We start from the raw sequence: 27,453 nt of genomic DNA on the forward strand, positions 1-27,453 counted from the left end.
TATACCATATACCTATATATTACATCGCTATACTACACCAACACAGGTGGTCTGGTCTGGTGGTGTACCCTCGTATGCACTAGACTGGTCAAAACAATAATTAATTTTTCGTACAAAGTTAAACTACACACATAAATATCATTTTTCCCACTTCATACGTTATTAAAAATATCATAATGATTTTCAGACACATTTGTTTATTGAAAAACAAAACTTTATTTTTTGTTTGTCTTTGACCTCAGCAGTAGTCGTAGGAGCCCCCTTAATATGATTTTTCAACACGATTCAGAGTAAAATATCGAGAAGTAACAGTTTCCCACGAGTTGAAAAAAAAATTCCATCATGTTACATTTTACTTGTTACACAACTGTATTTAATTTTGATTTTCCGTTGTTTTTTTTTTTTATAGATTTTTTTGGGATTCGTCGGAAATGTCCTGCCTATACATTCCCAGAGAGACTGCCAATAAAGAGATGCTCCAAGGATGAGGACTGCGAAAAACCGCACCGGATATGTTGTCCCGATAAAAAGGACAAGTTACTGTACTGCCGAACTGCCGCGCCGATATGGTCGGAACTGCCATTTCCAAGTAACCGTGAGAGTAAGCTTCATTAACAATTCAAAACGAATTGCAATAGTAAAACAAAATAAAAAAATGTTTAAAACATAACTCGTTGCAGCTGTCAAGACTTTGATTGGGTTTGTTCAGTGCCAGCCAGCTCCTCCACCTGTTCTTGATATATTTACACGGTCTTGTACAACAATGATTGATTGTTTGCCTAATCTGTGTTGCCAAGAAGGGGCAAAAAAAGTATGTCGACCGCCAAAACGATCGATTCTAAGCTTAGCTGTTCAAGCAACGTCTGTAAGTTGATATTTCAAGTCGAATTTTCAAATTGTAGCAAAAAGCATTGGTCAAGAAATTTGCTTCGCTACTGCTTCATACAACATTACTAAATAAATGCAACATGTACCATCATATGATTATAAATTATGAAAACTCTTTATCAATAGTTAAACTGATACTTAATTTTTGTTTCACTTAACTTATCCAAGATATGCGAAGAAAAGAATTAATATTTACAAATAATCTAGATTTTTCAATCGTTGCAACCAAAAGATAAATTTTTTTTATTTTTACAGAGACTCATTAGTGGATAAAGGAGCAGGGGAAGATGATAAATGGATCATTGAATAATGAACCGATTGTTGTTTTTTTTTTAAAAAAAGCTGTTTTACTCAATTTTTTACTTACAGCTTAAAACATTCTTAACTTTCAAGTTAAATTAAAATGATAGTGGAATCGGTTTTGAAATCCAGAGTTTACTTTTTAATCCAACTGAAAAGTAAAACAAAAAAAACCATGTTCAAGCTGTGATTGTTAACTTTCATTTGTAAATCAACTATTTTGTAATAAAACTTGTTATAAATTGAAAAATTGTTAACTGAATTTATTCCACGTTTAGACAAGTTATTGAGTGTACCACAGTCCAAGACAGATAATTATACTTCATAAAGAAAAGAAAAAAAAAAAAAAAAAAATAGATAATTGATTAGAGACAATAGTAATAGTGTACATCTTGACGTTGAGTGGAGTGTACAAATTCCTAACATATCAATAATTAATATGTAAAAATAGTAATATTCCTTACCTTCTTGAAACCAATGTCACTGGCGTACTCTCTGAAGCACTGTCGACACAGGTTCAGACCGTATTTGCGGATGAGACCATGTTTGTTGGCGCAAGCACGGCTAAAACATTATAAAAGACATTAGTAATGCTGCATCGATCTAAAATAACTTCCGAGAAAGTTGATAATCAGCTAGTGATGCGGGTAAACATCGTGCACGCGTGCCATGTGCGCTTTTGACTTTGAGGTTATATCAACATAAATATTTGCGATTATAGACGCTAAAAAGAACTCAGCTTCACGATTTGCTCATAAAATTATAGATTAAAACATTCATGACACGAGATGTGTAACAGCATAAGTACAATCTAGGACTTGCAAATAAACGATTAATAGTAAAAATTGAACGCACACCGAATGCATGGATCGACAAGGACAGAAACTAGAAGATTGTCAAGTGCACTTCCGCGTGAGGTATAAATCGTACTTAAGGAAAAAAATAAGCAAATTAAAAAGCGGACTTACCAGGATCTCGATCCCTGGCCGTATTTGCGGGGGTGCGAGTACCAGATATTGCTAAAACCCATTTTATCCGCGAAGACAACTTAGGCAGGTCAACTTGGCCAACTCTGACAATATAAAGGAGCGCTCATACGGGCGCGAGCGGAAAGCTTGTGTGTGAAATAAATTGAAAAATCAGCCTCCGGAGCGCTGACAGCGCCTCGGAGAGTAAACATGGGCCGCGAGAATTTAAATTGTCTGCTGAACTGAGTCCTTGAACTTTCAGGGCCTATACCATTAATTCTCTCGTATGCTCACATCACCCTCCCACTGGAATTTGGCTACATATAGTTCCATGTAATCTTACGTTACCCACAAGAAGGGTAACAAAAAAGAATCTTGCGGAAAAAAAAGCCAGTATTTGAGTTTTTTTTATGGAAAATGACGCAGTTGAACAGTTTTTTTTAGACAATTTACATGTCTTATTGTCGAACTAATTTTCAAAAATTATACACAATTTTTCAACCTTAATTTTTTGAAAACCATGAAAATGATTGATTTTTGCATTTTGTATTTTGAAACCTTCAAATGTTTACCATCAAAGTTGTAAAAAATTTCTGCTTGTCTAGTTCAACGTTTCTATAACGCGATGTTCAAAATTTTATTTAAATAAAATCTTACATTTCAAGCGACAAGAGAACACATTTATCCAGAATGTAATAAAACCTGCCAATCTGCGAATCGTTTCAAAAACGTGGGTACTACACCATAAATCCTCACCTCACAAATCAGCTATAAACAATAATGAACAAAAGCATTTTATATCAGCACATAAAAATTTTATACTTTTGGTTAAAGACATTCGTATACAGTTCTTATCTCGTTAATCAAGTTTGGTTCTACCTACTCGTTCGACACACTCTTTCGTTTTTTCAATCAAAACACATAAAATACCCCTTGCATTGTTTATCATCACGTTGAATGGCAAATTTAATTGATAAAAAATTCACCAATACATATACACCTAAAATCTATACTCTTACTAATGATTCTTTTTAACGTGCATACAATCGTGTCCTGATAGTAATAAAAAATAAATCATTCGAATATTCCCCGGAATAGTTTTTCGTATATCATACGTCAGACAGCAGAGCATCTCCCGGAACACGAAATCTCAGATCCAATGCAATTGCACAATGAACGGGGGGGGAGAAGAGTCATCTCAAAGTGAAAAAAAAAAAAAAAAAAAATCACGTTGGAGAAAGGAAAGGAGTAAGTATAGAAACAGAGACCGGCCGACCGATACTCAAAGGAACAGGTTCTCTCTTCGTGACTTTATACTTCCACCGAGTCCACTCGCGAGGAAGACACTGCTGCACAACGGTACTTTAAAAAAAAATTTTTTTTTTTTCTCTCTCTCCTCGCTCTCTCCGACAGTGCGTGTATCCGAGCGTTATTTTGAAACGTATAGGTATATAAAAGCATACAATATAATACACGCAATAGGTATTACGTGCTTCATGTGGTCACTGTACTGCTACGCGGACGTGAGTACAACGACGGCGCGCGACATGGCACAGTTGCAGCCAAAGAGGAGTCCCACTGCCAAATCTTCATTGCCGTTTTTGTTGTTTACGTGATATTAGATACGTGCAATTGATAATTGCCAATTTAGAATATATATATATAAAAGATATTTGCGCATATTTGTAGCTAGATATAATAACAAATCGTCCAAGATGAAGGGAATAGAGCGCAACGCGAAGGAACTCAACGGCAAAAAGGTACGTGACTTACATTTTTTCTCTCTAGCGTAAAATAATCTGTTGTGCAGGTATATATGTCTTAGACGAAACGCTAAATTACAAAGAGCTCGTACCTGTACATTTTTACTGTTAACCAACGTTGAAATTTCGCGTGTGTCGGACAGGTGTGTGTTACACCGGCAGACTGGGGCAAGGACACTTTATCAATTTTTTTTTTTTTTTTTTTTTCTTAAAGTGTAACGCATTATTATTATTTGGGGAGCAAAACAATTTTTTTTTTCATTTCTAACAACACAGTGTTTAAACAAAATTTTTATCAGCAAAAACAATTCAATTTGAAGGAAAAAAATTTACTCAAAGTATTTAAATATTCGACGATAAACTTTAACATCCGAAATCTATTATACATTTATTTGACAGAAAAGAAAAATGTTTCCAAATATTATTGTATTATAAAAAGTAGTTAATAAAAAAATGCAATTTATGAAGAAAAAAAAAAAAAATGTTGATTTCAAAGTATTTAAAAATGCGTGAAACAATTGTGGCCAAGTATGGTCACCGGTACTCGAATATATACCGGTGGGGCCAAAATCGTACCATTTTCCAATAAGTAAAAATGATCCATTTGACAGAGAGACGAAGGAATAAAGTCAAAGCTCCTGAACACGAAAGTCAAAGTAATGGGTCAGATCTTCCTGTGTGCGGTGGTCGGCCCGGCCATCCTCTACTCGCTTTTCTTCCTCTTCCTGCGCTACCAGTCCCACCTGGCCCGAAACCAAGTGGCACCAACGGCAAAGGAAGCCCCCGTATCGACCCCGACGGCACCGAGTGTCAAGGAAAAACGGCCCATCTACTGGGTGTACGGCCTGAGCCCGAGCTACGGCCACCTGCGCCACGTCTTCGCCGTCCTCGACCGGCTCGGCTTCGAGCGTGGCAGCAACGACTCCGACTGGGACCTACTCTGGGCCCACGACTACCCCTTCAGGGATCTCCACTCCTCGCTGAGCCGACTCAAGTCCCACCAGAGGGTCAACCACTTTCCCGGCTGCGGCTACATCACCAACAAGGTCGATCTCTCCACGAGCCACGGCAAGTCCATCCCCGTGGCGTTCAAAGTGCCCGAGGACCGAGAGGCCCTCCTCAGGTACGCCAAGGAGCACCCGAACAAACGCTTTGTTCAAAAGTCAAACGCCCACCGTGGGATCAAAATCAAAAGGGTCGAGGAGCTCAACCTGACAGCCGCCGGTTCGTTCGTTCAGGAGTTCGTGGAGAGGCCCTTCCTGGTGGACGGTTACAAGTTCGACGTCGGCATTTACACAGTCATCACTTCGGTCGATCCGTCGCGGATCTACGCGTACAAGGGGGACGTGCTATTTAGGTTTTGTCCCGTCAAGTACCATCCCTTCGATCCGGAGATCGTCGACAAGTACGTGGTGGGCGACGACTACCTGCCGATCTGGGACGTGCCCTCGCTCAAGAGTTACTACACCAAGCTCGGATTGTCCATGAAGGAGTCGTTCGACAGCTACGTCCGCTCCAGGGGTAAGGATCCCCAGAGGATGTGGGAGGACTGCTACGAGGCCATTAATGACGTGGTCTTGCGGAAGGAGGCGCAGATCCGCGAGGTGGCCAGGAGGTTCGGGAGCGGCAGGAACTTTTTCGAGCTGGTCAGGTTCGACTTTGCCATAGACGAGGATCTCAACGTCTTCCTGATGGAGGCCAATATGTCGCCGAACCTCTCCTCGGCGCACTTTGCGCCGAATCAGCTCCTGTACGAGCAGGTTTTGTACAATTTGTTCGCTCTGGTCGGAGTCGGGCAGAGGGTGCGCAAGGATTCTCTCCGGCCGAGGTGGGTTTTTGCCGACCCAGAAGATTCATCGGTCATCTTGGCTAATGAAATTTTTGTCAACAGGAGCCTGGAGGAGCAGGAGATGATTGTGGCCGATAAAAACTTGGCCGTCCTGCCGGAGGTGTGCTCCGAGTGTGACGACTGTTTCAGGGTGGAGTGCCAACTGTGCCGACCTTGTTTCACGGACGAGACGAGACTCACGTTGTCCCAGAGCTACTGGGAGCATCACAATAAGATGGACTACTTGAGGATTTTTCCGCCAAAGATCGTAGGATTAATCATTTGCTTTTCGTAAATTTTTTTTTTTTTTTTTTTTTTTTTCCTAATAATCGACGTGATAATTTTATTTTCAGAAGAAAGACATGGTACTTAAGGATTACTCGTTGAGAAATCAACTGCTGATGAGGTGGTATCAAGGAAAGTGCGAACTCGATCCGACATGGTGCGAATAATATTCGCGAACGCTGAATATTTACAAAAGTGATGTTTTAATGGTTGCCAAGAGGCTGTTGTAAAAATTGTTTAGACAAACTCGGTTATCGAGTTGTAAAGATAAATTTATTCGATTTACAAAATGTACATATACATTGACTCATTGTAAAATTTTTATCAATTATAAAACTAAAAATAAAAAAAAAATGAGTTAAGTTCCGAGAGTAAATTATTCTTACGTAATCAAAATATTGATGAGTATAACAATGTGCCGAGAAGAAATACTTTTTGGGCCGTTTTTATACAGTGCCACACTCGAGTTTCAATTTGTCAAAAAAGCATATTGTACAAAATTTAGTTTCAACTGTTAACAATGACAAAACTAAATCTTGACACTTGACAAACTTAATTATCAATCATTCGTAGACTTTAAAATAAACGTGACCTATAAAAATTTCTTTCTTATAATCTACAACAATGTACATAGATACAATATTTCCTCTAAACGACTAGGCCCAATATAACAAAAACAGTAACATCTTTAAGGTTACAACAATAAATTCGATGCTTTTTCAACAAATCAGGACTCATTTATTGTCCACTTGTTTCTTGCGCCCTTTTTTTGCTTCTGGAGCGTTTGGATTTGTACCCTTATAAAAGTCTTTGAGTAATTTCATCGCTTCCTCGCCCTTTACACTACCCACTACATTAATCTTATGAGAATCGTAAACTTGTGATACCTCGAAAACGCTTTTACAACCTCCAAACCTATCGTTGGCACAGCCATAAGTTATACTACGTATTTGCAGCTGGTGCAGGGCTGCAGCGCACATTATGCACGGTTCGACGGTTACAACGACGTCAATTTTTTTGAAGACTTCCTTATAATCATAATTTTTTTTTCGACAATAGACTAGCACATCGTCAATACAATTCAGTTCGGCGTGGCGAGTGGCATTTTTTGTCTCGTTCACGGTATTGTAACCGGTCGCGATGATTTCGTCTTCATAAATGAACAAACAACCAACAGGAACTTCGCCCTTTTTCAAGGATTCCCGGGCTTTTTCCAAAGCCTTGTCCATCCACTCGACAGCACTCATTTTAGAGCTTATTTATAGATATAGTGTAAAAAAATATTACAACAAATTTAATAAATGAATAACTATTGATTACGTTAAATCTTAATAAAACTTAAAAAATGAGATCGATTTGGCAATTAACATTAGAATCGTTTAATGTTAGTGTAGCTTAGGTCTATGGAATTTCAAGCTTAATTGGAGAAATATTCCATCAAGTTGTATTCTCGCAGTTTGTGTTTGGCTTTTTCGTTCCAGTTTTCATTACCTACCGATCTAGGGCTTGGATGAGGAATACACAGCACCTGAATTTCAAAATAAAACTGTCAAATTTTTATTTGCTTATTGTTATAAGGAAAAAAAATGTACAGTACAAATCATTACCTTGATTGGAAGTCCCGTGGTCTTGATGATTGTCTGTGCCCGTTTCTCCGCAAACCTTCCTACTCCCAGTACAATCTCAACTTTGAGTAATTTGAGCACAGCCACCAGTGTTTCATCGCAAGCTGAATATAAAGTATACTGTTCGGGACCCTGGAGAAAGAAAAGGATAAGTTATCATTGAAATCGATACATGAAAATTAATAAAATGTTTGCCTTAAGCTCTGCAGGAGTGATGTTACGACCTCCAGCATCCATCAAAGCGATTGGGCAATAGTTGTGCAAATAAGCGTTTCTGAAGAACTTTTCGGGATCTTCGTTACACAGTTCTCTAAATAAATTCCAAAATCTTCTTCCACTAATTTCACTACGTGTACAATTAAACCCTGTTACCAGTCTGTCAGCTTGTTCCCGAATAGGTTTTCCAACGTTACCACTAATTTTCAACCAATCTCTAACAATGTTTACTTCGCCAAACGGCACACCTGTCTGGGACATACCCCAGGGTCCAGGATTCATGCCAAGGAAGAGAATTTTTTTCGTTGATCGGCAGTATTTAGTTACATACATGGCATGACTTTGAAATGCATATTCTATGGGGTTGTATACATACTCGACGGGAAAATTGAAATTGATGTATCTTAACTTTTGTGAAAGCGCGCACTCAAACGCCAATATTCTGTCGGAAATGCTAATTATCTGAGGCGGTACTCTTGGCACAACAAATATTTCATTGTCTCTTTTGTGTTCACTCTTTTTAATGCTTAAATCTAATGGCATATCATCGTAATCCATTCTAGCTCTTTTTGCGATTTCCATCATGTTTTTTTTTTTTTTTTTTGTTTTTTTTTGTTATTTTTTAATTTTTTTCAACAATTATAATAACTTACACTTTGTCCTGTCAAGGAAAATACAACGGCATTACCATTAAATGACCATTAAAGCCAAATAAACTCTACAAAAGCGACTAGGTAACTATTCTACAAAGGCAGGGTATACAATATTTACATACACAGAGAGAGAGAGAGCAGTTTTAATCGTTAAAGAATAAAAGAGGACAGAGACAACAAAATCATCATTGTTATTGATTTTGTTGGACACCAACACATGTACAAGTAGCGAATTTCCGTGAGTAATTAATGCGCACACACGTTAATCAGCCTGTATATTTATTTTCACCCCCGCAACACCAAATTTTCCAATTACGAGAAAACAACAATATGAATTTTGCCACGAAATGATGCAATTTTCCGACATCGTCCTCATAATTATTGCGTTCCTCAATTCAATGGTAAGTATAATATATATTACGCGTACCAACAGTCCTACAGTGCGATCCTCGCAAACTCGCTAGAGGTAAACATGGCATGTCGTCATAATAAAAACAAAGCAACGCCAAAAAGTTGCGCACCGAAATGAGCACAAAATAAATTTACCTGACAGAGGTCCAGCTCCTCGCAATCTTACACGTGAACCACCTTGGATGACAATCGCGTCAAGTGGATATACCTTATCTGCATCAGCGAATAAGTAGGTACTTAATTAAGGGAGCCCAGCATCAAAGGATACTTATAAATCTCTCGTCCTGAAAAGTTGATGGTTTCTTCTCTGATGCTGACGTCCTCTCTTCTTTCCTCTTATTCAAACTGACACTGTTGCCCCACATAATATATATGGACCGACGTCGTCTGCTTTTCTACTGGTGCATGAGATTGCGGAGCACACAATCACGATATCACCAGTAAATCTACAGTAGCGCCCCCAACCACGCAATGTTGTCACGTCGTAACATCGTACAGTAAGTGGCTGGCGGCAATTGGGATTGCGGAATGATGATAGGGATTGCGTAATGGTGTTATACCATTCCAGCGTTTCTGTTTTATTGGGTTACACCATTCCAACGTTCCGGGGTTACTGTGTTATACCATTCCAACGTTCCTATTTTATTGGGTCGTTTGAGATTATACCACTCCAACGTTCCGGGGTTACTGGGTTATACCATTCCAACGTTCCTGCGAGATACGATTACAATATCTATTTTTTTTTGTAAGTCAATTTTAGATAAATGCTAATATTGCCGTAAATAGCACTTTTATCTTTGTATTTTCTTTCCATTGGTTTAAGTTGCGGCTGGTTTATAAAATAGATTATATGGAACTACTATAATTGCCACATAACCGGAACGAACTCCACGAAACATGAAGTTTCTCAAATCCGGTGCGAGTTGCGGCTGGTAAAGATTTTCGATTACCCTTGGACTCAGCTCTTGGCTATGTTGTTTATTGTGTACAGTTTGTGTAATTGTGTTGAACGTTGAACGTTCGTTAAGTTCGTTTTAATCGTCTCGCAATTCGCAATTCGTGTCGTCGCATGTCAGATAAAATTTGTATCAAGTCGGAGTTTTGTAGGTTAGCTTGCGGGAATGCGAAAATATTTATGTTTATATTGCAGTGAAAGAAAATACTTTTAAAGCTCAAAAATGGTAGAGACGCAGACTCTGCCGCCCGTCAAAACAAATAATCCAGCTCCTACAGTAGAGCAGATCAACGCGGACCGGATAACGCAGGTAAGAAGACAAGTACTTTATCAAACTATTTGTGATGATAAGTTTTCAACAATTAAGCCCATTTTTGGTCCTTTCAGCTCGCAAACAAATACTGGGCACCGCACACCGCCGAGTCCCATGTACCTTTCAGCGCCCAGGTCGTCGATGACATCTACGTCGAGGAGATATGCGTTTCCAAGTTTTCGATCCGGCGCATCATGATGCTGGAGTTTAGTCAGTATTTGGAGAAATATTTGTGGCCAAATTACAATGCTGAAAAGGCAACGCGGGCGCACACAATGTCCATCGTCGTTATGGTTAACGAAAAGTTTCGTGAACGGGTTCAAGTGTGGGAGGCCTTTGAAAGACTGCCGAATCAGTTCCCCGGATTTTTCAAGCACGTCCTTGAAGCATGCCTGGAGGACAGTATATATGATTACGACCTAAAAGAACAGACGGCTCTCGTAGTCTTTCTGAATCATTGTTTCAATTCGATGGAAGTTGTTCTTGTGAGGGAACAGGTCCGGAGACTTGTGTCCATTGGCATTTGGATATCTTTGCAACAGGGTAGGAGGGAGCTTGAGTTCAAAAAGTATCCCATGTGGAAGAAAATGTGGAAGGCCATTCTAAAGAAGGACAAGTCAGAGAACAAGGAAAAATTGGAATGGGAGCGCAAATTTTTACACAGATTAATGATCAAGTATATGACGATCTTGGAAACCATTCCCTTGGAAGGTAAAATACTTATTAAATGACATGATGAAAACAACAATCAATCCATTTTTTAAATTTGTAGGTCAAGTGATTCCGGATAAAGTTCATTATTGTGAAAGATTTTTGGAGCTGATGATAGATTTGGAAGCTCTTTTACCAACCAGAAGATATTTCAATACCTTGCTTGATGATTGTCACTTGGTAGTTAGATGTCAACTGTCCAATCTATTGTATAGGCCAGATGGTGGATTATTTAAACAGGTAAATTTTTTTCAATTTTCTTTTTATTTCTCGTTAAACAAGTGTGGTATAAAAATTAAGAAATTTTTTAAAAGTATAAATCTTAAGAGCTCCACTTATAAATAACTTATAACTAATAATATTACTACAATTCAATATAATCCTGAAACATCTCAATAATACAGCTGTTTGAGTAAGGTCACTTTTTATTTTAATAAATATAAAGTACTGATTTCATAGTTTGTACATTAAAATTCTATACAGTTGTACTTTACATCAATCCTTTTAGAAACGAATAGGTCTCTAATCTTTTTATTCCACTTATATTTCGATTCAAAGCAATGGTTGAATCTATAACTTTTTTTTAACTATCTGATTAGAAATACTTGAGATTCTTTTTACAATTATAAAATTTGAATGACTATGTATAAATACTTTAGGATACGAGTTTTAAATTGACTTATTTTTCCATTTTGTAATCAATATCCAGCATTAATAGCAGTCATCTCTTCGCCCCACTCCATACCTTCTGCATTTTCATTTGAAATACAACAGTTGCACGTTTTTCCCAGCAAAAATGTTACCCTTTTCTGACCGAAAACGCACACGTACAGTATTATAAACGCTTGAAGTGCATTGAGAATTATGTGGCAATAAACTAGACCATTATACTTTGAAAGCGACAGCATGAGGAATACCCAACCGATGCTCATAGCCATGCACACGAGAATAAAAGTTCTAAAGTTGTACTTCATTTTATGATGTATTCTTCCATAAGTGCGCATTCTCTTTAACTTGTTCTTGGTTGTGAGGATAAAGTATAAATTGAAAAATATACTGAACGCTATAGTCATGAATAAAACCGATAATCCGAGCCATCCCAGAGTTTCTTGAGCCTCAAACGACACTCCGCCAATGATGGGCTTGTTTATTTCCAACGTAAAGTGTGCAAATATCGCCGTCGCCGCAATAGCTACAGTACAGCCGCACACACAAGTCGCGTAGCAACAGTACTTTTTTTTGTCAGTACTTCTGAGGAACACGTTTTTCGATCTGAAGGTCTTCCAGATGTAGTATCCCAAAGCGTTGAGCCAAAAAAAAGCGGCCAGCAGTGAAATGAACATGACCAAATCTATAAAACAGAAAAATTGTTATTATATTTTACAACAACTTACAAGGATCCCAAGGGATAAGCCATTAAATAACCTGTAGCAAGGAAGTTGATGTGATTGCCAAACTCGGTGAATATCGTGATAAAGGAGGCACACTGGTTAACGATGAGGCACACCATGAGACTCGTAACGATATTGCCGACGAGATCCCTGAGCTGAGGCAGGACAAAGTAGACAATGGCCACAACGAGGTAGCAGACCACGGCGATAGCGTGCAGAGCCGGATCTACGGCCTTTCTTATCAGATTGTCCGTGCTGGCCCATTTGACGGCCCGAGGCACGCAAATCTTGGCGTATATGGCCGACAGGTTGTCCTTTGTGAGGATAGCCTTGTCGGCGCAGTAGTGCCCGAAGGGATAGTCGTAGTGTATGGCCTTGGCCTGCACGTCCTCGGGCTCGAGGAACTCGGTGCCATAGAGCTCCTTGGCCTTAACGATCTCGTCGACCTGGTCGGGCACGTAGTGCCTCAGCTTACCCGAGGTCAGCATCACGAGGGTATCGGAACTCGAGGAGTAGTGATAGACGTCCCACTGGTTCTCGTTGCTTCGACAGCGCGGCGGCCCGTACTTGAAAAGATACCTGGGCAGCCTCGGGGGCTTTGCGCCCGGGTAACCATCCTCGCTCTCAAAGTCCGGGCGCCAGGCCTCGGTCTCGTTGGCCTCCGCCAGGGGCACGCACGCGTGGTCCAGCAGCACCTCGTGCTCCTCGCAACACTTGGCCAACACGATCCGGTCGCGCTCATCCTGGAGGCCTTCCGGTTGTGCTCCGCTCGCGGCGTCCAGCGTACTGCCACCGACGAGCTGCAGCGCCAACGATGTCGCCAGAAGGACCAGCACCAGCTGCGACGTCCCCGTCATCGTCTAGCATTTGCCCCTCCGCTACAATCCACACGAGTTACGATCGCTGTCGATCCTCGTTTTCACCATAGTCGTCGACTCGAGTAGCGACTATTTGCACTGCTGCCGTGGTGGCCCAGCCAAAGAAAACGGTATACAATTTGCACAATGCACACGCGACGAGCTGCAGAGGAGAGCGCACGGACGTCTCCAGGTAATAAAACAAACTGGTGGTGCTGCTGCTGTTGGCGTGATTCACCTGCCTGCCCCTTCCCTGCGTTTTCTTCTCTTCCTTGGTGTGGGACACGCCGCGCGCGTTTTCTCCTTTCTCGGATTACTTACCTGCTGCCTGGCTATGTATATACGTGCAATAAATTCTGATGGCTATATCCTTGTTTGCCCGACGCTGGCGCGTCTCATCGCTTCGTTGTTACACACCGCATCGATATATATATATATTACACCTCCGGCGACAGTTCTCCTGATATATAATACAGCGATGGCTCCTTTTTCTCTTCTCCTTTGCGTTTGACGGATCGTTTTACCGGTCACTGTAGTCGTGCACTTCTCGTATCGTGATCGGCTTTTCCCCTCCGTCGAAGGGGACGATCGAGCGAAACGTAAATATTTCCGCGCACACGCACGACAGTATGTCGAGTTGATCCCGGCGCGCCAGCCAGCGGAACAGGACTGCTTTGCGTGCTCCGATTTTTTTTTTTTTTTTTTTTTTTTTTGTTATTTCGGAGCAGCACGCGCTGGAAGCCGTCGCTGCTTATGCATCGCGTTGTATATATATATACTATGGGGTCTTTCTGTACAAGTAGTATACACGCGTGCCCCACACGTGTTTTATAACTGCGCGTTTCTGTGTGTCGTCTCCCCTCCTCTGCTGCTGCCTCGATCACCCCACATGGCCTCTGTACAGTTGGAGTTGCTCCCCTTGTACACGCTACGCTTATCGATTACCTGCATGGATACGCCAGTATCGAGCTCTTTTATCTCTCCGACACCGGTGTGGTCTCGCAGATTTTAAGATTATGCCATACGTTCGAATTTTTTTTTTTTTCCAACTGCTCTTGAATATCGGTAAAAATGAAACTGACAATGTCGCGACTGTTTTTCCTTACTGCAGCTCGTTTCCGCCCTTGCAGCTAAACTCGCCGTCCGCGAAAAAATCGATCCAAACGTGGATCAACAGCGTAAAAAGGTCTTTTAGCCGTATACGGTTTTGAGCTCGCTATTCCTCCGTTCTGCGGTCGACGAGACAGACGCTCTTTTCTCTCATTTCCTGAACAATGGGACAACAGTTCACAGCCGTTTAATCACGAAGGAGAAGGGGTGAGAGAGGCTCCTTCGATTCAATGAGCTGTAATGACGATGGCGAGGGAAGAGAGCCGCGGGCGAGCCTGATTGTATTGCACGCTCGTTTGATTTGACCGAGTCGACGGACTGGACCTTTATTTAATTTGCAGGGGTAATTGATGCTTATTTATATACGGCTACACTCGCGCTGCCGAGTCGACAATCTTGATTGAAATCCAGAAAGGGACGGACTAGTTTCGTTGTTGTTTTTTTTCTTCTAAAAGTTGAAAATTTCATTATCACAGATAACGGAAACGAGTCGTTAGCTTCAGAACTTTTTTTGATTGCAAAGTATATTTATGTTAAAGTGCTATTGGTTACAAGTGCATATAGGAGACAAAGACAAGGGTCTTTGGGTCCCTGAATTTGGAGGGGTATCGGATCTTAAATTTTTTTTCCCCCCTCAGTCAAAGCACGAGACAGTATACCGATAATCGAAACTGACATTCGTTTAGAGGTCGTCACTCTTCGAACTTGAAAGCGAAAATAAGATATCTCGTTTGGAGGAAAGATCTTGTTTTTAGTATTTTATTTATTAAATATACAGATATATAGGTGCACGCCGAGCCCAAGTGATAATGATAAAAATACTAAATGTCACCCGTATCACTTGTACTCGTGTGTACAGTTGCATGAAGCGCTTATGCAACGACTGTTAAGATTATATAGGTATTTTCGTACATCGGCCGAGAAATCGGTTCGATCCTTGCATTATGTACTCTTCGCTTGTACGAGCTTTCGTATAAATATAGGTGACGCTCAAGTGCGCCACACGCGTCGAATCAGCCTTGCCTTCGGTTTAACTCCGAAGGAAGGTTGATGGTATTTTAAGATCCAGCGAGATTTCGGCCCACAAATGGACAAATCATCATTCACGCGTCCGTGAAAAAAAAAAAAAAAAAAAAAAAATCAGCTTTTTTGGTAATCAAGTGCCCTTGATTTATTTCCAACGCGCGTCAGACGTGCATCATTAGTCTGATTTTAACCCACGACTGCAAGCATGTTTGTCCGAGTTCCATATTTTTCAAATCGAAATCTATTTCGTTCATTTTCGTCGATCACGTGAATTTACAAAAATGTGTTCATGCAAAATCTGGAGATGAAGAATTTCTTCATCATAACGTGATGGCTTACCCTTAAGAACTAACACTTGTAAATAAAACCTACACTCGATGTACGTGGTTCTCCAGTCAAAAAACACTGAACCACCGCGAGCACAAGGTCCGATTACCCGAGTCTCTCTCGTATAAATCACATACACACACGCGCGCGCGCGTGCTCACACAAAAAAAAAAAAAAAAAAAAAAAAAGAGAGTCCGCTGTAAATCTACGACGACTGGGACAGCTGGAGTTCCTCGGGGTTCGCAGCCTCGCAGTCTTCCGTGTCGTCGTAAGCTGCCCAAGATTTGGGAAAGGGGATGCCGAGGGGCCTTCGCTGCGCCAACAGCTTCCTCACTCGGTTCCGACAGACGACCAGGACCATGAACATCAGAAAGCCCTGCAGCACGTTCACGATGTCCGGCAGAATCCTGAAACCAACAGATAACATTTACATTTTTCGGAGCATCGTTTTTAGGGGACGCGATCGAAGGCGTATACCAGTAGTAACGGTTTATGTCCCCGAAGATAAAGGACACGATTTCAAAGATCCAAGTGACTCCCATGATCAGGGCGAGCTTTATGCACATGATGCACTTGGCTTTGAGGACGTTGAGCTTGCAGCTGCTCAAGTCCCTGTACTCGTGCCAAAGCTTGCACGCAGTCAGTGCCAAGTATAGGAGGTTCATCAGGAGCAGTACCATTATCGGCCCGTAAAAGTACGTCCACGTTGACGTTTTGTCTAAAGTACATCGATGTTGAGTTGTTTTTTGTTTTTTTTTTCTTCGTCTACGCATTTTAAATTATAGAACAAAAAAAAAAGCAACTTACTGTTGAACCAGCAATTGTTCTCGCCAAAGCCGGGTTTGATGAAGTAACGATCCTTGTCGTTGTGGCCAAACAGGGACAAACCGAGGAAGCAGAGTGGCAGACCCCACCCGACCAAGGAGTAAATCGCGAGCAACACCTCGGTCTTTACCCTCAAGCTGGGATACCTTGTGGACACGAGGGAGCAACATTTCTTACATTTATTTATTGTAGATCTATAAATCAATACTACATCCAAGCCAACTAAAATGCTACAGTCTTAGATTGCTTGACGATTGAATTTTAAAATGTAATTTTTTTTTTTTTTTTTTTTTTTTGTCTTCTCGCGATTATTGGAAGACCAACGCATATATTGACGTTAAAGTGCTCGCTAATGGGGTAAACTTGAGCACGTGCTTGTGATGCATGTCAGAAGTAGGATAAATATTGCGTTTCCTCGTTAGCGATTTCGCGTTTTTTTGTTGTTGTTTTTTTTTCCATACTTTATGTTAATCAAAAGAGTCCCCACAATAAAGTAGGTACTTCATGATAAACAACTCACCACACACATCTCCATATGTTGAGCGAAATGACGTTCAGCCAGCAAAAGGCGCTCATGTAGGCGTAGTACATGACGAAAGCTGTCGAGTGACGAAAGAATAATTTAAACGATGCAAAGAGTGAACATATACTAAAACAACATCGAGCCAACAAGGTGCGCTGTACTCACCGACAAAGACGCAGGTGAACTCCTCCTTGAGGGTCGACTCGTTGAGCTGCTGGATCCCGGTGAAGAAGAAGGCAACCATGAAGCTGACGGTCATACACGTCATCGCCCTGTCCTGGACCTCCCTGAGCTCCGGGAGCGCGAGGTACACGAAGAGGGTCACGGCGAGGAAGACGCTCGACACCAAGCTCAGCGTCCCGAATATCAGAATCCTCGGGTCCTTTGTTTCCTCGACGAAGCAGATCAGCATCACCTCCCGGCCGCCCGTGGTTCTCGACGCCAGGCAGTACCTGATACGAGGACTCGATGAACCGCTGGGAGAGTGCGAATGGAGGAAAAGAAAATGAAAATTTTGTTTCCATTACTCGTCGGGTGGGATTTTGAAGCCCGTGGACCCGTTGAACTGGACCCACGTGGAGTTGTTGGCGTCGAGCGTGAAGGTGTACGGCTCCTCGCCGACCTCGGGCTGGAGCCCGTGCATGTAGAAGCCCCCGGCGCAGTTCAGTCGGATGCCCCTCCCGTCCGTGCAGTTTTTCGAGTCGTCGACGTAACTTTGCCCTTGTGGGCAGCACTGGGGTGGACTCGCGCTCACCGTTGCCAGGAGCAGGCACACCAGGACCAGGCACTGCTCCATCGCTCCTACAGTTGTCATTGGGTTGTTTGTTTTTTTACTTTCGGTGATTGATGGTGGGACACACCGTTGTTTATTCATCGTGTGTTTATTGTATATACCCGTCGCGAATCGGCTACGTAATTGAATGATTTGGAGTGATCGTGCGCATACTTGCCGCGATGCAAGCGAGGGACAAGTCTCTTTGTAGATTGCGCTTGTCGGGGAAAGGTCTGGTGCGCGTGTGTTTCTCGAGCTTGTGTATATGAATATGCCGCGCCGGTGCGTTCGAGAAGGTCCGTGATAATGATTAATCGAACGAATTGGTTTTTTTTTTTTTTTTTTTTTTTTTTCATCCGAGATTATAATGTCAGTGTGTACAATAATGGGTTAATGGGTGTGCACGCGCGGTTTTTTTAGATTTATCGCGCGTCGACGTATTAGCCTTTTTTTTTTTTTTTTTTTTTTTTTAGCACTCGAGAGAAATTGCATTCTTCTCGTTGTCTCGAGACACAATGTTTGTTACAAGGGTTATTCTTGGATCGTTTTGAGGTGCTTCACAGAACTTTACACGAGCGAATGATCGTACATTTTTTCCAATTTAAAAATTGTAGAAGTAAAAAAACAAATAATTGGATTAAATTTCACAGCATACTACGTCAAGTTGTGAATCCGAGAACAATAATACTTTTTTTGCGCTACGCGCTCAAATGTAGAAACGTAATTGTGATTTGAACAGAAAATACTTCAAAAAGTAGTGGAAACATCATTTTTTGCTCGTAAGTTGATATTTTATACAAAAGTTGTGAACCTTGAAAAAATTTCGTTTGGTAAAAAAACCAAATGATTTTGGTTCTCAAATTCGTCAATCGGTAAAAATAGTCAGTAAAAACATCTTTTTCTGTGATAACATCATCATTTTATAGTAAAGATCCAACTATATTTGAAAAAAGTTAATTTTTAAGAAAATACAATTTCGTATCAATTATTTTCATGTCCCAAACGCAGAAAAAGTAAAAAAAAAAAAAAAACATAAAACACGCTTGGCAACGATTCAAGGAAGTTTTAAAAAATTTGTGTGGGAAACTAAGTCGCGTCACACGTGAGTGATGTAATTATACTTTTTGCTCTCGTTAATAATGTAGCCAATCTCGGTGGTTTACTCGAAAGATGTTTATTTTTTTTTTACTCCCTTTGCCGTGGCCTAGTTTTATATACATTTAGCGACGAATTAAATGTATCCGATCGACCTCGACAACTTTTCGAAAGTAAAAATCTTTCGTCACTTTGACGTGTACCTTGAACACACGACAATATCGACTCCCACTAGACGGGGTTTCGGCAATGACTTATTGTTTTCGGATGAAAAATGATGAAATTTATCACGTAGCATACCTCGTGGACTCGACATCTGATAGGAATCAAATTCTCTCTGCTGCGCCCCTCGATTGTCTTGGCAATCCCTAGTGTTGTGTCATTTCTCGCCGATACTTCAGCGAAATCGATGACACTTGAAAGCCACGCGATAAATATCCTTGTATCGAACGCGTATATTAAACCGATAAGTAACAATATCCCTCGAGCCTTAATTGCTTCGAAAAGTTATCTCCTCTCGCTGTTCACAAAAATACACGCAAGTACCGCCGATTTTAGTTTCAGTCACTCCGGATCCAGAAAAGCTCCAGTCCGTCAGCTTGCAAGCACCACACTGTCTCCGGAAACACTCGATTGCTCACACTTTCAACGTCAATGAACAGAGCAGGCCCCGTTCTTTTATTATTACTTAAAGCCTCGAGCGGAGACAAGCTGCCTCCGTCTCGCCAAGAGGAAAAAAAAATTTGAACAAAGAACCCGAGTTGCACCAGAGTCCGCGATAAAGAAAACAATAGAAAAACGCCGAGGCAATTTTTTGGTGTACAGTGTGTCGCGGACGTTGCGAACCGAGACACCTTTGAGATGCGCGCTCGGGTTGGTAATAAACGAGCTCAGAGAGCTCTCGCCGCCGCTTATACACGCGGACTTTTCCCCACTATATTGCCGCTTCTCGCGCTGGGGGGATCTACTTATTCGGACGGCACAAGTGGTATTTTGTTCGACTGTATTAACTTAAATCAAAACGTGACATTTTCAAAATATTCAAATCATCAAAACTATGTGCTTATAATTATTTTTAACATTAATTTTTTTTTTTTTTTTTTTTTTTTCAACTTCCACCCTTTTGCTAACAACATATTTTACGTAATGCTATTTTTTTCCACCGCTTATGCAATAAAATACTTTCGGGACTCGAACAACTGTAAGCAATTACTTTGTATTTTTAGTTGAACAATTTTCATTGTTTTTCGGTCGAAAACAATAAATATACCGCGGTATGCCGTAAATTTGGTGATTTTTTTCAACTGTTTTCGGTAGGTGGAACGAAATAATCGTGAATTTTATAAAAATTTTTAACAACAAAATGATGATAATGACAGATATTAGAATAGCAGCAAAATTCTCAAATCAAAGTTAATCCGACAATTATTATAAGACTTGTATATAACAAAATAGGGAGTTATTGGTTGCGATGTCCTTCACATTCCAAAAAAAATTTTAGATTGGAGGAATACACGTCGGTATTTATTATCTCTTATTTTCCACGATAATCTAACTAGATTGAAAAATGTCTATCAAATGGTGCATATTGAATTGGTAAGTGCATTAGCACAAGTTACGCGCAATGCTCTTTTTTATCGCCAATCCGCAAAGTTTATTATCGTACACGTGTAGACTCATTACGTAATATATACACGTAAAAAGCGATGCCGCAATATGATTAACATCTTAAATCTGATGCTTCGGTTGGGTACTTTCGATTTGGTACTTGAAAATGGAGCATACCCCAAAGTACCTATACGCGGTGCGATTACGATGAATAATGTACGGTACATTTTTTTCCAAAGCCGGAGATCTTGTTTTTCATCGTTAGAGCGATAAATCGTTAATGATGCAGACCTCGGCGACGAAACGTAGCGCGTTTTGCACTGCAATTGCCGATAAAATCGATTCCACTCTTGCGCGCATTCGATTCGCAAATTACTTCGGCGTCCACTCCTTTTATAATCGTTTAAAAGCAAAGGTATACTTTTTGCTCACGTCCGCACACGCGCTTTTTTATATTTATTCGAAGGCACGAAGAGAAATTTTGCAAAAGAGCATTTCGTTTGATTACCAGCTGGCATTGTTTTGCGCGCGCGGGTATAATGTCACGTCGAACGTATTTTCCGCGCGAGTTATTGGGAATCCAAACAGATAACATCGTAAAACAGCCGCACGCTTATCTGTGATGGATATTGATGCTAATAGACGATCTTGGACTGTATAGGTAGTGATATTCCTCCTCCGCCGACAATCACCGGTGGTATTTTTTTTCATCAGATATTTATTTTTACTGCAATCTCGGGTTGACTGATGCTTTTTTTACAGTGTTATTATTACCTCTACCGCCACTGTGTTTGTCGATGTATTACGGTTTTCGTGTTATTAAAAGCCTCGTATAAGCAATGGCACTGCTATTCTATAAATATTACGATCGTATGGAATTTTTCGATCCATGGACTCTCTAATCGACGCTCGATCGGCTGAAAAAATGTATTTATCAGAAATTTCAAGTAAATAACTCCTTCGATTATAATTGTTTATGTTCTGTCGGTGTCGTTGATTGTGTGATTGATCGATTCATAATTTTTGAAAGCCTAAATCCACAAGAACTCCGTGATATGAAAAATTGTATAGCAATCAATATTTTACACTTTTTTTATACAAGTCGTCAAAACCACTTAAATTACCGATGTTACAAAAAGAAGCCGACGAAACCCGTAAAATCAACGTTCGTTAACGATGTAATGTTTTATAAATAAATCTTAAACAAATGGTATATGTACATTATATTCTCGCAAGAAGAACAGCGTTTTTTTACCAAAAACGTACCATTCATCGCATGTCTCCTTGATAAAAGGAAAAGAAAACAATCAAGCATATGGATGCTCATGGACTAAAATTTTTTTTATTTTCAGTTGCTCGAGATGCTAAAGTTCTACGCCAGATTCGAGATTAGCGAAGAGACCGGAGATCCCCTGACCGACCACGACATGACGCAGCTCCACTACTCGAAAATCACGTCACTGCAGAAAGCTGCGTTCGCCAAATTCCCCGATCTACGTTCGTTTGCGCTCGCAAACGTGGCCAGCGTCGACACCCGGGACTCCCTCAACAATCACTTTGGCCCCCTCAGGTGAGACCCATTGGTTGTGCGACGCATACAGCGTGTAAATGTCGAATTTTGTGACACTCGTGCGGTTTATTTTTATTTTTAGCCAGGAGAAACTGAAAGCTATCGCGAGCTACTTGAACCTGGTGCCGCCGAAGGAGCGCGAGAGCTATGAGAACTGGTACAGGCTGGACATGGACTTCCTGCGCGAGTTGCTCGTGAGTACAATTTGCCGCTCAAAACTCTATCGGAATCGAATCGATAATTAACTCCTAGCAAAACAACAGATATCGAGACACGAGAGGCGAGCGTCGCAGCTGGAGAAGTTGAACGAGATGCCGCTTTACCCTACCGAGGATATCATCTGGAACGAGAGCATCGTGCCCACCGAGTACTTCTCGGGCGAGGGTTGTCTCGCCCTGCCCAAACTTAATTTGCAGTTCCTGACGCTCCACGATTATCTTCTCAGAAACTTTAATCTGTTCCGGTTGGAGTCCACGTGTGAGTGACGCACAAATTGTATAATTACGATTCGCAAAGTCCGCTCTGACGTCCTTCCGTTTTTTTTTATAACAATTCTTTTCCCCCTCAAAAAAAAAAAAACAAACGCTTTCGAGACTCTATTATTATGCAGCTGGAGATGAATTGTGTAAAAAGTAGTCTTTCTTCGCTTCATTTGTGAGACGTTTCTCGAGCTCTGTTGTATTATCTCTTCTGGAGTATGCACTCGTTTTAAAATTGTAAATAAAACATGAGTTGGAAAAAAAGTGTAGCCTCTTTATCGCGTAAGAACTATCGTACCCAATACATTCGCATAAATTACCTAGAATGAATCATCGGTAATAAACACTCTTCGGCGACTTTATTTAATTCGCGTTTCCGTTTGCCTCGTTATTATTTAAATTCACAAAAGCACGCATATAATCAAGAATTTCGTAAGCAATTGGAAATTTATTTTAAAACATAACAAAGTTTGCAGAAAAACATGTTTATTTTGTAATCGTGGTTTTTTAAGCCGGTGAAAAAAAAAAATTATGTTGATTCATCTCTTTGTTTTCTCCCGAACAGACGAGATCCGACAGGATATCGAAGATGCGGTTAGCCGACTCAGCCCCTGGTGAGTTACGTCTGCTTACTCTTTTATCACGAGTGATGTTAGCTTTCAAAACACAACGAGTTTTTCTTATTTTGTAATTTTGTTGAATCAGGCGAGCCGAGGATGGTGAAGTGTACTTTGGCGGCTGGGCGCGAATGGCACAGCCGATTACGCAGTTCGCGGTGGTGGAGGTCATCCAGCCGCATATATGCGAGAGAAGATCGCCCCGCGTGCGCGCTGAAATTACCGTCAACCTCAACGTGAGAAAAGAGATCAAATCTGAGTGGGAGAACCTCAGAAAGCATGACGTCTGCTTCTTAATAACCGTCAAGCCGCAAAATACGATAGGTCGGTGTGGGAATAGCATTGATTTAATGTGCCAAATTTGTTTCCTTTTTTTTGTTTACCTTCATTCTTTGACCAATGAGATGAGAATTTTTTAAATTGCATTATACATTTTTTCACCGGTAGCTCCAATTGGCTGAATAACTCTGATACAGACTCTAAATAGTGTTATTTAGATCAACAATCGATCTTTATTAACATGAAACATTCATTACGTAAACTATCCAGATACTTGTTTTAATCGAATTCCGGGTGATTTTCTTTACATTAAGAACTTTTTGAAATGCATTTTTTCTTCACTTACCGTGTATGCATCATCTCTGCAGTTCTACTAACATTTGGTTCTGTTACAGGCACCAAGTACAACCATAAACTGCCATTTGTACCCCAAGTTGGTTTGACAACAGTGCGAGGTTGTGAGGTAGAGGGCATGTTGGATTCAAATGGCCGAGTGATAGAAGATGGTCCCGAACCGAGACCAATTTTACCAGGGGATACGCGTACCTACCGTGTCTGGCTGGATTCCAATCAGTATTTCATAGATAATGCGAATGACGATGATGAGGATGTCTATGGTAGCTTCAATATCATCATGCGACGTAAACCCAAAGAGAACAACTTTAAAGCTGTGCTCGAGACGATTCGCGAGCTTATGAATACCGAGTGCGTCGTACCTGAATGGCTCCATGATATTATTCTTGGCTACGGAGATCCCAGTGCTGCCCAATATTCCAGAATGGAGAACGAGCTGGATACGGTGGATTTTAACGACACATTTTTAGACATTGATCATTTACGCGCAAGTTTTCCTGATTACGAAATTGTAACCGATCATCCTCCGGAAAAACTTGTCAGCCCCTTTTTACTCACATTCGAAGATGTCATTTGCAAAAGAAAGAGAGAGGAACCACGTAAAGTCATACGTGTTACGCCACATGTTCTGCCCAGCCGCGGACCTTTTAAAGCCAATGAACCCAAAAAGTATTTTTTTTTTTTATATTTTACTTTATATGAATTAAGATATATTTTTTTCCAACAAACAACAAATTTAACAATTTTTATTTGCAGAAATCAAATTCCGTTCACGCCAACGCAAGTAGAAGCCATTCGTGCGGGAATGCAGCCAGGCTTGACGTTAGTTGTGGGTCCGCCTGGTACGGGTAAGACCGACGTGGCTGTGCAAATCATCTCGAATCTTTATCACAACTTCCCCAACCAAAGGACGCTCATCGTAACGCATTCCAATCAGGCGCTCAATCAGCTCTTTGAAAAAATCATGGCGCTCGACATCGATGAAAGACACTTGTTGCGTCTTGGTCATGGTGAGGAAGCCCTGGAAACTGAAAAGGATTTCAGTAGATATGGTAGGGTCAATTATGTTCTTGCCAAACGTCTAGATTTATTACAAGAAGTGCAAAGGCTACAGGTAAACAATTTACTTTTACTTATTCAACAAATCTGGATTCGTGAACTAGAGATGACTTAACAATGTTCTTGAAATTGTAGGAATCCCTCGGAGTTCAGGGAGATGTAGCGTACACCTGCGAAACAGCGGGTTACTTTTTCACGTACCAAATAATGACGAGGTGGGAGCGTTTTCAATCGAAAATGAAGCAAAAAGTCGGAAGTCAAGAAATTGACAACGTACCTGCTTCAGCTGTCAGTGACGAGTTCCCGTTCCATAGATTTTTCGATAACGCGCCACAGCCTCTTTTTAAACAAAGCTCTTATGAAGAAGATTTGGCGATCGCAGAAAGTTGTTACAGGTTCTTTTCTTAGACTAATTTTTGTGAAAAAAATAAAAAAGAAATTTAATTTTATTGGTCAATTTATTTATTTATTTTTTTTTTTTTTCAGATATATCGAAAGGATATTTACTCAGTTGGAAGAATTCAGAGCATTTGAGTTGCTGAGGTCAGGACTCGATCGATCTAAGTATCTTCTTGTGAAAGAAGCAAAAGTCATTGCCATGACTTGTACTCATGCAGCCTTGAAGCGCCGGGAGCTGGTAGACATGGGATTCAAGTACGACAACATTCTCATGGAAGAATCTGCCCAGATCCTAGAAATCGAAACATTTATTCCTTTGCTCCTTCAGAATCCACAGGACGGTTTCAATCGCCTGAAGCGCTGGATTATGATCGGAGATCACCATCAGTTGCCTCCAGTCATTAAGAACATGGCCTTCCAAAAGTACTCTAACATGGAGCAATCGTTGTTTGCTCGTTTTGTGCGTTTAAATGTACCCACTGTCGATCTTGATGGACAAGGTCGTGCCAGGCCGAGTATCTGTAATCTGTACAACTGGCGGTACAAGAAACTCGGCAACCTCCAGCACGTGGAAGATAGTCCCGAATATTTGATAGCCAATGCCGGTTTTCTGTACGATTTTCAGCTCATTAACGTTGAGGACTTTAACGGAGTGGGCGAGAGCGAGCCTAGCGCTTACTTCTATCAGAATTTGGCCGAAGCAGAGTACTGCGTTGCCGTGTTCATGTACATGCGACTCCTCGGTTATCCAGCAGACAAAATCAGTATACTCACTACGTATAATGGTCAGAAACATTTGATTCGGGATGTTATAAACATCAGATGTGCCAATAATCCACTGATAGGCCGACCCGCCAAAGTCACAACAGTCGACAAGTACCAGGGTCAACAAAATGACTACATTCTTTTGTCCCTCGTCAAAACCAGAGCAGTTGGTCACTTGAGAGACGCTCGACGTCTAGTTGTAGCAATGTCTCGAGCTCGTCTCGGGCTCTACGTGTTTGCCAGAATTTCGCTTTTCCAAAATTGCTTCGAGCTCACACCAGCATTCGACAAACTGATGCGACGGCCGCTCAATCTCAAAATCATTCCTACGGAATCGTACCCAACAACGAGGCCGAATGATCAAGAGCCCTCAGAAGCACCCATGGAAATTATAGATATGCCACACATGGCCAAATTTGTCTATGATTTCTATCTCACAAAAGTCAACATGAAGGTAGTTGGATTTTCAAATACTTGGAAATTTTTTTACTTCCACATTTTTAATTATTATAAATGGTTTTAAAATTTGCAGGATGTTCCACAACAAATATGGCCAACGACAAGCGTCGATGTCACGGAGTCAACAGATCCGTACTACGATCATCCTGGAGCAGGTGATTCCGATGATGATATGGAGGAAAAACCAGTAGTCCAAAAATCAGCAGCAGATGATAAGACTGAGGAAATGTCTTTGGATAACAATTCCGTGGGTGATGTTCAAAAAGAATCGGTCATCGCTCCCATTGAAAATTTGGTTCCAGAAGCAATGGAAGTATCGCAAGAAACACCAGAGTCGCAGCAATCCCGAGACGTGGTAGAGGAAGAAGAAGATGATGATGATGATGACGATAGAAAAGAGGTTAAAGAGGATACACAGAATGAAAAGAAAGCAGAATAAATAAATTAATAAAGTTTTTTTATTTTAAATAATACTGTTTTCATTTTTTCTACATCACACTATATATGAACTGGGAGTTGACGTGTGATGTTGTTCAATCTGCGCAATTCCAAAAAAATATGACTGTGATTCCCATCTTATATTAGAATTTTTTTTTATTCCTGTCTTAACTGTCCTCAGTTTGGATACCGTGTTGGACCATGAAGGAGCAGATAAAAATTAATAATTCACCTAAACTTTTGAGCTTTGTTAAACTATATTATTATTTTTTTTTTAAATATATTAATACATGGAATGTACAACTTGTACTCTCTTGATTAGAAATTCTCCTAAAAATGACAGCGTGTAGATAGTAGAAATTACTCATCATTGCTTCTATTGAAAATTTATTACGAAAGGAAAAAAAATGAATCGCAAAAACAGCAATCTGAAAAGGTTCAAGTGGATGAAAGAAAAAACAATAGTGGTTTTTTTAATGTTATTTTTATTTATTCCACGCTATCACAATCGACACAGATACAAAGCCGACCAGCAGTCTTCTACTCTATACCATCTAAAGGTACAAATGTATGTAATGCTTTTG

The 27,453-nt window shown here is 40.7% G+C and overlaps 8 protein-coding genes across 9 annotated transcripts in view; 3 read left to right on the forward strand and 5 right to left on the reverse strand.

Annotated features, from left to right (window-relative positions):
- LOC106642205 (uncharacterized) overlaps positions 1-874 on the forward strand; it is a gene marked incomplete at its 5' end in the record, with an annotated part of 41,800 nt that extends 40,926 nt beyond the window's left edge. Inside the window, 2 exons of the mRNA XM_089590861.1 lie at positions 410-601; positions 681-874. Of these exons, the coding sequence (XP_089446987.1) occupies positions 410-601; positions 681-874 (386 nt within the window). The remainder of the gene's footprint in view (positions 1-409; positions 602-680) is intronic.
- Positions 875-1,212: 338 nt separating this feature from the next.
- RpS29 (ribosomal protein S29) lies at positions 1,213-2,299 on the reverse strand. The gene is made up of 3 exons (XM_014356954.2): positions 2,157-2,299; positions 1,653-1,752; positions 1,213-1,339 (listed from the first exon to the last, which is right to left on the reverse strand). Exons 1-3 carry the CDS (start codon positions 2,216-2,218, stop codon positions 1,331-1,333), a joined length of 171 nt encoding a protein of 56 aa, XP_014212440.1. The 5' UTR covers positions 2,219-2,299; the 3' UTR covers positions 1,213-1,330.
- A 1,190-nt stretch (positions 2,300-3,489) lies between these two features.
- TTLL15 (tubulin tyrosine ligase-like 15) lies at positions 3,490-6,250 on the forward strand. Its single transcript, XM_014356942.2, has 5 exons — positions 3,490-3,515; positions 3,639-3,916; positions 4,531-5,747; positions 5,811-6,015; positions 6,101-6,250. The coding sequence occupies exons 2-5, from the start codon at positions 3,872-3,874 to the stop codon at positions 6,197-6,199; spliced, it is 1,566 nt and encodes a 521-aa protein (XP_014212428.2). The 5' UTR covers positions 3,490-3,515; positions 3,639-3,871; the 3' UTR covers positions 6,200-6,250.
- LOC106642235 (tRNA-specific adenosine-34 deaminase catalytic subunit ADAT2) lies at positions 5,994-7,291 on the reverse strand. The gene has a single exon (XM_014356941.2). It carries the CDS (start codon positions 7,277-7,279, stop codon positions 6,767-6,769), a length of 513 nt encoding a protein of 170 aa, XP_014212427.1. The 5' UTR covers positions 7,280-7,291; the 3' UTR covers positions 5,994-6,766.
- A 133-nt stretch (positions 7,292-7,424) lies between these two features.
- Smug (Single-strand-selective monofunctional uracil-DNA glycosylase) lies at positions 7,425-9,056 on the reverse strand. The gene is made up of 3 exons (XM_014356943.2): positions 7,853-9,056; positions 7,640-7,789; positions 7,425-7,560 (listed from the first exon to the last, which is right to left on the reverse strand). The coding sequence occupies exons 1-3, from the start codon at positions 8,456-8,458 to the stop codon at positions 7,450-7,452; spliced, it is 867 nt and encodes a 288-aa protein (XP_014212429.1). The 5' UTR covers positions 8,459-9,056; the 3' UTR covers positions 7,425-7,449.
- An 809-nt stretch (positions 9,057-9,865) lies between these two features.
- LOC106642279 (RNA helicase aquarius) lies at positions 9,866-26,924 on the forward strand. Its single transcript, XM_014357005.3, has 13 exons — positions 9,866-10,202; positions 10,280-10,916; positions 10,978-11,156; positions 21,803-22,020; positions 22,103-22,214; positions 22,284-22,497; positions 23,065-23,113; positions 23,205-23,440; positions 23,791-24,418; positions 24,506-24,863; positions 24,944-25,203; positions 25,295-26,426; positions 26,505-26,924. The coding sequence occupies exons 1-13, from the start codon at positions 10,116-10,118 to the stop codon at positions 26,868-26,870; spliced, it is 4,476 nt and encodes a 1,491-aa protein (XP_014212491.3). The 5' UTR covers positions 9,866-10,115; the 3' UTR covers positions 26,871-26,924.
- On the reverse strand, positions 11,324-13,497 carry mthl5 (G-protein coupled receptor Mth-like 5). Of its 2 annotated transcripts, XM_089591134.1 has the most exons (3): positions 13,115-13,497; positions 12,342-13,075; positions 11,324-12,267 (listed from the first exon to the last, which is right to left on the reverse strand). In XM_089591134.1, exons 1-3 carry the CDS (start codon positions 13,162-13,164, stop codon positions 11,615-11,617), a joined length of 1,437 nt encoding a protein of 478 aa, XP_089447260.1. In that variant the 5' UTR covers positions 13,165-13,497; the 3' UTR covers positions 11,324-11,614. The 2 variants fall into 2 exon arrangements, with proteins under 2 accessions (XP_089447260.1, XP_014212492.1); XM_014357006.2 differs by having other exon boundaries at positions 12,342-13,497.
- Positions 15,018-19,717, reverse strand: LOC106642281 (putative G protein-coupled receptor Mth-like 1). The gene is made up of 7 exons (XM_014357007.2): positions 19,143-19,717; positions 17,503-17,776; positions 17,141-17,427; positions 16,973-17,051; positions 16,435-16,598; positions 16,105-16,345; positions 15,018-16,034 (listed from the first exon to the last, which is right to left on the reverse strand). The coding sequence occupies exons 1-7, from the start codon at positions 19,156-19,158 to the stop codon at positions 15,833-15,835; spliced, it is 1,263 nt and encodes a 420-aa protein (XP_014212493.2). The 5' UTR covers positions 19,159-19,717; the 3' UTR covers positions 15,018-15,832.
- Positions 26,925-27,453: the final 529 nt, after the last annotated feature.

Source organism: Copidosoma floridanum, unplaced genomic scaffold (genome assembly GCF_036245765.1).
Source record: "Copidosoma floridanum isolate Cflo_tuat_1 unplaced genomic scaffold, Cflo_Japanese_pri ptg000013l, whole genome shotgun sequence".
NCBI lineage: Eukaryota > Metazoa > Arthropoda > Insecta > Hymenoptera > Encyrtidae > Copidosoma > Copidosoma floridanum.

What these genes read in the sequence shown, in the direction of transcription:
- LOC106642235 (XM_014356941.2), bottom strand. Translation starts at nt 7,279, where the DNA reads ATGAGTGCTGTCGAGTGGATGGACAAGGCTTTGGAAAAAGCCCGGGAA.
- Smug (XM_014356943.2), bottom strand. Translation starts at nt 8,458, where the DNA reads ATGATGGAAATCGCAAAAAGAGCTAGAATGGATTACGATGATATGCCA. An exon ending in TCACTCCTGCAGAGCTTAAG is followed by an intron (nt 7,790 to 7,852) that starts GCAAACATTTTA and finishes TTCTTTCTCCAG; the next exon opens with GGTCCCGAACAGTATACTTT. An exon ending in CCACGGGACTTCCAATCAAG is followed by an intron (nt 7,561 to 7,639) that starts GTAATGATTTGT and finishes TTTGAAATTCAG; the next exon opens with GTGCTGTGTATTCCTCATCC.
- LOC106642281 (XM_014357007.2), bottom strand. An exon ending in GAACAATTGCTGGTTCAACA is followed by an intron (nt 16,346 to 16,434) that starts GTAAGTTGCTTT and finishes GATGTACTTTAG; the next exon opens with ACAAAACGTCAACGTGGACG. An exon ending in GACATAAACCGTTACTACTG is followed by an intron (nt 16,035 to 16,104) that starts GTATACGCCTTC and finishes TGTTGGTTTCAG; the next exon opens with GATTCTGCCGGACATCGTGA.
- mthl5 (XM_014357006.2), bottom strand. Translation starts at nt 13,164, where the DNA reads ATGACGGGGACGTCGCAGCTGGTGCTGGTCCTTCTGGCGACATCGTTG. An exon ending in CATCAACTTCCTTGCTACAG is followed by an intron (nt 12,268 to 12,341) that starts GTTATTTAATGG and finishes TCTGTTTTATAG; the next exon opens with ATTTGGTCATGTTCATTTCA.
- RpS29 (XM_014356954.2), bottom strand. Translation starts at nt 2,218, where the DNA reads ATGGGTTTTAGCAATATCTGGTACTCGCACCCCCGCAAATACGGCCAG. An exon ending in GGCCAGGGATCGAGATCCTG is followed by an intron (nt 1,753 to 2,156) that starts GTAAGTCCGCTT and finishes ATAATGTTTTAG; the next exon opens with CCGTGCTTGCGCCAACAAAC.
- TTLL15 (XM_014356942.2), top strand. Translation starts at nt 3,872, where the DNA reads ATGAAGGGAATAGAGCGCAACGCGAAGGAACTCAACGGCAAAAAG. An exon ending in AGGAACTCAACGGCAAAAAG is followed by an intron (nt 3,917 to 4,530) that starts GTACGTGACTTA and finishes TCCATTTGACAG; the next exon opens with AGAGACGAAGGAATAAAGTC. An exon ending in GGATTTTTCCGCCAAAGATC is followed by an intron (nt 6,016 to 6,100) that starts GTAGGATTAATC and finishes TTTTATTTTCAG; the next exon opens with AAGAAAGACATGGTACTTAA.
- LOC106642279 (XM_014357005.3), top strand. Translation starts at nt 10,116, where the DNA reads ATGGTAGAGACGCAGACTCTGCCGCCCGTCAAAACAAATAATCCAGCT. An exon ending in ACTTCCTGCGCGAGTTGCTC is followed by an intron (nt 22,215 to 22,283) that starts GTGAGTACAATT and finishes GCAAAACAACAG; the next exon opens with ATATCGAGACACGAGAGGCG. An exon ending in CAAGCCGCAAAATACGATAG is followed by an intron (nt 23,441 to 23,790) that starts GTCGGTGTGGGA and finishes GTTCTGTTACAG; the next exon opens with GCACCAAGTACAACCATAAA.